This window comes from Solanum lycopersicum, chromosome 5 (genome assembly GCF_036512215.1).
Source record: "Solanum lycopersicum chromosome 5, SLM_r2.1".
NCBI lineage: Eukaryota > Viridiplantae > Streptophyta > Magnoliopsida > Solanales > Solanaceae > Solanum > Solanum lycopersicum.
The window spans coordinates 28982620-28990486 of NC_090804.1; the positions used below are offsets into that span (position 1 = coordinate 28982620).

Here is a 7867-nt window from a genome sequence, read left to right on the forward strand (position 1 = left end):
ATTTTCATCTATTAATTCAATTTTTACTTTTGTCTTATGTTTTTCCCATCCTTGTAATGGATCTTCACTATATAATTGTTCTAATTGTTCATTAATTAATTTGACTTTGTCTATAGCAAATATAATAATTTCTAATTGCGTTATTTGTTTATTATTTATATTTTCCATTTCTTGGTTTATCTTTTCACTTCCTTTTATCCATTCCATAGTTTTTCGTTGTTTATTATTTACTCTTTTTGCTCCTATCTTATTTCCGCATGGTGTAGTAAGCCACCAATGTGTTTTTGTTATTATGTGTGGATAATATCTATCTAGAAATGGCATTCCTAATAACATATCTTTTGTAGTAAATTCAAAATTATACATTTCTTCTATTGTTAGTATTTTATCCCATATTTGTATTTTTATATTTTTTGCTTTGTATTTAATCATACTTCCTTCATTGTTAAATCCCGTTACTACCATAGGTGTTTTTAATTTTTCCCATTTATCTTCTGGTAAGCAATTATATTTACATATATTCGCTTCTGCTCCTGTATCTATCATAGGTGTATAATATCTGTTGTAATATCCTTCTACTATAATTTTTGCAAGTATAAATATTTTCATTAATCATTTTGTCCTTTTTATAATTATTTTCTTATTTTGACAAGTTATTGTTAATTGTTCATTTTCTATGTTGTATGGTTTAACTTTTTCTAACCATTTTATTCCTAATGTAATATTATGATCTCCTTGGTATATTTTGAATTGTATTATTAAGGGTATTCCTCCTATAATTATTTCTTTTTCTGTTGTTTCTTCATTCGTGTTTACTATCTCACTAGGTAGTCCAGGGCATGTATGTCCTGTTCTTATAATTTCTTCTTCTAATACTAACTCTCTTGTTATATAATTTTCTTCTTGTCCTGTATTTATTAATATTTTATATTTTCTTTGGTCTATTATTCCTGTTATGAAATAATGATATGGTGTTATTTCTTCTTTATCTAATAAGCTTTGTGGAATTTCATATTTTCTTTTAGATGTACTCATCCTTGATGAGGTAGCTCTTGTCAATGTATTTGGTACGCTTGAAGTGCTTAATTTTTCTTTTACTATCTCTAAATCTTCTTCTATATCAATTTCTTTATAGCTATAGTCATTATTGTCTATTACAGTAATTATTTTTTCAAAAGGATTTTCTATTTTTATTTTATTAATTTTATTTCTTGCTGTTATTTTATGCTTTGTTGTTAATATATATAAATTTTTACATCTTGCTGTAAATAATTTGCTTCCTGGTGCTAGTTCTATTCGAGACATTTGCCAATATAGAACTAATGATCTATCTATGTTTTTATCTGTTAATGATACTGTATAATTAGCACTTATTGTAAATTTAAATTTTTGATATATCAAGTTTCCTTTTACTGCACTAATTACGCTTTTTTCTATAGGGTGTACAATTCTATCATCTGCTAAATATATTTCTATAGGTGTATCTATTCCTTCTCTAAAGCAGGCTTTTATTAATATTTCTGTTCCTCCTAAATGTACATATTTTATTGGTGTTTTAGCTTTTATATCTTGTATTTCTTTGTTTATCATTCATTTATTTATTATAGGTATATATGCTTTTCCTCTTGTGTATTTGCAATCTATGATATGTTCTTTTTGGCTAACTACATAGTATTCTTCTTTTTGTCTTTTAAACCAATTTCTTAAAATAGGTATTTCTAATACTTTTTCAACACTTAAATCTAATTCTTTTCCTTTTATTTGTTCAAATATCGTATTATCAAATATAATTTTCTGTTCTGATGATTCTTCATCTTGATATTCTTCCTTAGATATTATTTTTATTTCATTTTCAGACATTATATTTCTTCATCTGTTTCATTATTATCTATGTTAATATTTTCTTCTTCATTCTCAGTTTCTATATCTGATACTTCATATATACTATCATTTTCACTTAATTCATAATCTATGTACTCTATTTGCATATATTTTTCATTATCTATAATTAATTCTGCTATTTGTTTTCTTTTTGGATTTTTGGGTAATTTACAATCTTTAGCTATGTGTCCTATCTTTCCACAATTATAACAAGTACATTGGGATATCTTTCTTTTTGGTCTGTATGGTTTTTTTATTTTATAGTTTTTTACATAATACCTTCGTCTTGGTTGTTTATATTTATATATAGATTTCTTTTTTCTATAATTTTTATATCTTTTAGATTTTTGTTTTTTAGTTGTGCATCCAAATTGTGGTGCCATTTTATTTTTGCAACATGATAAATTTTTATTTAGTACTTTTTCCATTTTTAATTTTTCTTTTTGGTTTTCACATAGTTGTATGAACCATTGATTTAAAAATTTTATTCTAGATCCTAAAGTATCTACCATTCCTTCATTATTCCAATCCTTTATTACGTTTGTACTAAATGGTTCTGGTAATTTTGTATAATATTGTTTTCTTATTTCTTTTGCTTCGTCTAAATTGTATTTAGCTTTGTAATAATATTCTTTAAATGCGCAAGTATATTCTTCTAAGTAACACATTTTACATATAGCTAATTTTGTCATAAGTTGTCTATTTATTATTTTTTCTCTATTTTGTTCTCTTATATCTGTAGTCATGCCTCCAAATTCATTTCTTATTGCTGATTCATATTTATCTAGTATATCTATATTTGTTGCTGATGCAGATCCATCCATTTTCTTATCATTCCTAAGTACTTCTAAACTTTCCGAGGGTAGATTTTCTATCCATAATTTTGTTGTTCCTACAAATGTTCTTTCTATGTATCTTGGTGTTTTTGATGTTTCTATTTTATTGTCTATTAACTGTTTAGACATATTTCCTATCCATATTAATATTGCTTTATTTATATCTGCGACACAATCTAAATCTAAAAAATTGTATTGTTCATTTGCTGGTTTAGGTGTCCAATTTTTATTTAATCTACTGTTCCATATTGCATTATTTCTATCTGATTGTTGATAGCTTTCTGTATAATAAGTTGGTGGTGTCCTCCTAGGACTAACTCTAGGACTATTTCTGGGACTATTATCTGGGGTTTTAACTCTTGATGTACTAGGTCTATTCATATCTCCTGTGTTTATCTCTAATTTTTTCGGTTTATTTATCTCTTGTTATTAGGAATGTCATTTCTAGATAGATATTATCCACACATAATAACAAAAACAAATTGGTGGCTTACTACACCATGCGGAAATAAGATAGGAGCAAAAAGAGTAAATAATAAACAACGAAAAACTATGGAATGGATAAAAGGAAGTGAAAAGATAAACCAAGAAATGGAAAATATAAATAATAAACAAATAACGCAATTAGAAATTATTATATTTGCTATAGACAAAGTCAAATTAATTAATGAACAATTAGAACAATTATATAGTGAAGATCCATTACAAGGATGGGAAAAACATAAGACAAAAGTAAAAATTGAATTAATAAATGAAAATAGTATAATAACACAGAAACCATTAAAATATAACTTTGATGATCTAGAAGAATTTAAAATACATATAAATGAATTGTTAGAAAATAATTACATACAAAAAAGCAATAGTAAACATACAAGTCCAGCATTTATAGTAATAAAACATAGTGAACAAAAAAGAGGTAAAAGTAGAATGGTCATAGATTATCGTAATCTAAATGCTAAAACCAAAACATACAATTATCCAATACCAAACAAAATACTAAAAATAAGACAAATACAAGGATATAATTATTTCAGTAAATTTGACTGTAAATCAGGATTTTACCACCTAAAACTAGAAGAAGAATCTAAACAATTAACAACATTCACAGTACCGCAAGGTTTCTATGAATGGAATGTTTTACCTTTTGGATATAAAAATGCACCAGGTAGATTCCAACATTTTATGGATAACTGTTTTAACCAGCTAGAAAACTGTATTGTATATATAGATGACATATTGTTATATTCTAGAACACAAGATGAACATATAAGATTATTAGAAAAATTTATACATATAGTAAAAAATGCAGGTATAAGTTTGAGTAAAAGAAAAGCAGAAATTATGAAATCACAAATAGAATTTCTAGGAATACAAATAGATAAAAATGGAATAAAAATGCAAACACATATAGTACAAAAAATAATTACTATTGATGAAAATATAGATACAAAGAAGAAATTACAATCCTTTCTAGGATTAGTAAATCAGGTAAGAGAATATATACCAAAATTAGCAGAACATCTAAAACCATTACATAAAAAACTTAAAAAAGATGTAGAATATCATTTTGACAATAAAGATAAAAAACACATAGGAAATATTAAGAATTTATGTAAAAAACTACCAAAACTATATTTTCCTGATGAAAATAAAACATTTACTTATATTATCGAAACAGATTCAAGTGATCATAGTTATGGAGGAGTTTTAAAATTCAAATATGAAAAAGAAAAAATAGAACACCATTGTAGATATTATTCAGGATCTTATACGGAAGCACAAATAAAATGGGAAATAAATAGAAAAGAATTATTCGCATTATATAAATGTTTATTAGCATTTGAACCATATATTGTTTACAATAAATTTATTGTAAGAACAGATAACACACAAGTAAAATGGTGGATAACGAAAAAATTAGATGATTCAGTTACAACAAAAGAAATAAGGAGACTAGTATTAAACATACTAAATTTTACATTTACAATTGAGGTAATAAAAACTGACAAAAATATGATTGCAGACTATTTATCAAGACAGAGTTACGCAGCAAGGACAAGATAATGTTATGGAAAACATACTCAAAACCCTGACTACACTTTGTACAAAAGTGGACAATATGGGCTTGAGAATTCAAAAGCTAGAAGAAAAGGAAGAATCTACAAGTCAGCAGCATGACTCTAAAAATGCGGAGCTACGTCGTTCGGCGGACGGTAAAAAGCCAGAACTAGAAGGAGACGTTGGGAAACTCCATAAAACCCATAACAATGTTTGTTCAGATACAGCTGTAGGTACAAGTAAAAGAATTAGTGAAAAACCAAAAAACACAAACTTAAAAAAGTTATTTGCAAAACCATTTACCCAAAAACCACAAATGCAAATACCAGCAGAACCACAAACATCAACCTATGCAGTAAGCCTACAAAACGACAAAAAAAGATATAACTATATTACCCAATCTTACATTGAAAACATATACAAAATCCAAACATACCTAAACCTAAACCCAAGATCTACACAAACAAAAAATCCCGAAGAAGATTATATAACCCAGAAACTACAAGGATATAACAAACTTATTGCACAACCTAAGACCAACCCCAACCTAGTAAAAACATGTTATAACTACGGACTACTAAATACAGTATACACATATACCGGAGAAGAGATAGTCGGAATACCAGAATTACATAGAGCATTTCTGACATATAAAAGAATTACCAAAGGAAATTTATTCTATATAAAATGTTATACAACACCAGCAGAGATATTATACGAAGAGATAAAATCACCAATACAGGTGGTAAAGATAGGATTAACAAAAGATATGATTATTCCAGAAGAAATAGAAAAACAAAATGAGATACCAAAAGTAGAAATACCAAATTTTTATGCAAATAAAAGAACAATTGGTATAGCTACGATTATACAAGAGCTAGCAAACAATTATTTAAATGGCAATGCTATTTGGAGTTATTATGCAAGAGATCAGGTAATGATATATGCAAACTCCAAAGAATTAAGAAAATCAGATATGGACGAAGTTCAAAGATGGATTTTGTCATTATTACAACCAGAAGAACAACCATCTACGAGAGCTTTGAAGAAAGGATTTATTTCAGAAGAATTATTAGTAAGGTATTGCAAACTTATCAGCAAAACAAATATCCAGACCACAAATGCTCCAAATGCAACGGAGAAGACAATGTGATACCTACAGTTGATTTAGGATAAAAAAAAATAAATTAATTTGACTTTGTCTATAGCAAATATAATAATTTCTAATTGCGAAAAACTATGGAATGGATAAAAGGAAGTGAAAAGATAAACCAATTTAGTACAAACGTATTTATATTTTCCATTTCTTGGTTTATACTTTCACTTCCTTTTATCCATTCCATAGTTTTTCGCACTTAGAAATTATTATATTTGCTATAGACAAAGTCAAATTAATTAATGAACAATTAGAACAATTATATAGTGAAGATCCATTACAAGGATGGGAAAAACATAAGACAAAAGTAAAAATTGAATTAATAGATGAAAATAGTATAATAACACATAAACCATTAAAATATAACTTTGATGATCTAGAAGAATTTAAAATACATATAAATGAATTGTTAGAAAATAATTACATACAAAAAAGCAATAGTAAACATACAAGTCCAGCATTTATAGTAATAAAACATAGTGAACAAAAAAGAGGTAAAAGTAGAATGGTCATAGATTATCGTAATCTAAATGCTAAAACCAAAACATACAATTATCCAATACCAAACAAAATACTAAAAATAAGACAAATACAAGGATATAATTATTTCAGTAAATTTGACTGTAAATCAGGATTTTACCACCTAAAACTAGAAGAAGAATCTAAACAATTAACAGCATTCACAGTACCGCAAGGTTTCTATGAATGGAATGTTTTACCTTTTGGATATAAAAATGCACCAGGTAGATTCCAACATTTTATGGATAACTGTTTTAACCAGCTAGAACACAAGATGAACATATAAGATTATTGGAAAAATTTATACATATAGTAAAAAATGCAGGTATAAGTTTGAGTAAAAGAAAAGCAGAAATTATGGCAGAATTAATTATAGATAATGAAAAATATATGCAAATAGAGTACATAGATTATGAATTAAGTGAAAATGATAGTATATATGAAGTATCAGATATAGAAACTGAGAATGAAGAAGAAAATATTAACATAGATAATAATGAAACAGATGAAGAAATATATTCTATTTGTGATTTCATAATTTCTGCTTTTCTTTTACTCAAACTTATACCTGCATTTTTTACTGGAACACAAGATGAACATATAAGATTATTGGAAAAATTTATACATATAGTAAAAAATGCAGGTATAAGTTTGAGTAAAAGAAAAGCAGAAATTATGGAATCACAAATAGAATTTCTAGGAATACAAATAGATAAAAATGGAATAAAAATGCAAACACATATAGTACACAAAATAATTACTATTGATGAAAATATAGATACAAAGAAGAAATTACAATCCTTTCTAGGATTAGTAAATCAGGTAAGAGAATATATACAAAAATTAGCAGAACATCTAAAACCATTACATAAAAAACTTAAAAAAGATGTAGAATATCATTTTGACAATAAAGATAAAAAACACATACGAAATATTAAGAATTTATGTAAAAAACTACCAAAACTATATTTTCCTGATGAAAATAAAACATTTACTTATATTATCGAAACAGATTCAAGTGATCATAGTTATGGAGGAGTTTTAAAATACAAATATGAAAAAGAAAAAATAGAACACCATTGTAGATATTATTCAGGATCTTATACGGAAGCACAAATAAAATGGGAAATAAATAGAAAAGAATTATTCGCATTATATAAATGTTTATTAGCATTTGAACCATATATTGTTTACAATAAATTTATTGTAAGAACAGATAACACACAAGTAAAATGGTGGATAACGAAAAAATTAGATGATTCAGTTACAACAAAAGAAATAAGGAGACTAGTATTAACCATACTAAATTTTACATTTACAATTGAGGTAATAAAAACTGACAAAAATATGATTGCAGACTATTTATCAAGACAGAGTTACGCAGCCAGGACAAGATAATGTTATGGAAAACATA

At 26.2% G+C, this 7867-nt stretch overlaps 1 protein-coding gene across 1 annotated transcript; it reads right to left on the minus strand.

The window, feature by feature from the left end:
- Nucleotides 1-470: 470 nt before the first annotated feature.
- On the minus strand, nucleotides 471-2970 carry LOC138348553 (uncharacterized). Its single transcript, XM_069297992.1, has one exon. The coding sequence runs from the start codon at nucleotides 2844-2846 to the stop codon at nucleotides 1860-1862; it is 987 nt and encodes a 328-aa protein (XP_069154093.1). The 5' UTR covers nucleotides 2847-2970; the 3' UTR covers nucleotides 471-1859.
- Nucleotides 2971-7867: the final 4897 nt, after the last annotated feature.

What these genes read in the sequence shown, in the direction of transcription:
- LOC138348553 (XM_069297992.1), bottom strand. Translation starts at nt 2,846, where the DNA reads ATGTCTAAACAGTTAATAGACAATAAAATAGAAACATCAAAAACACCA.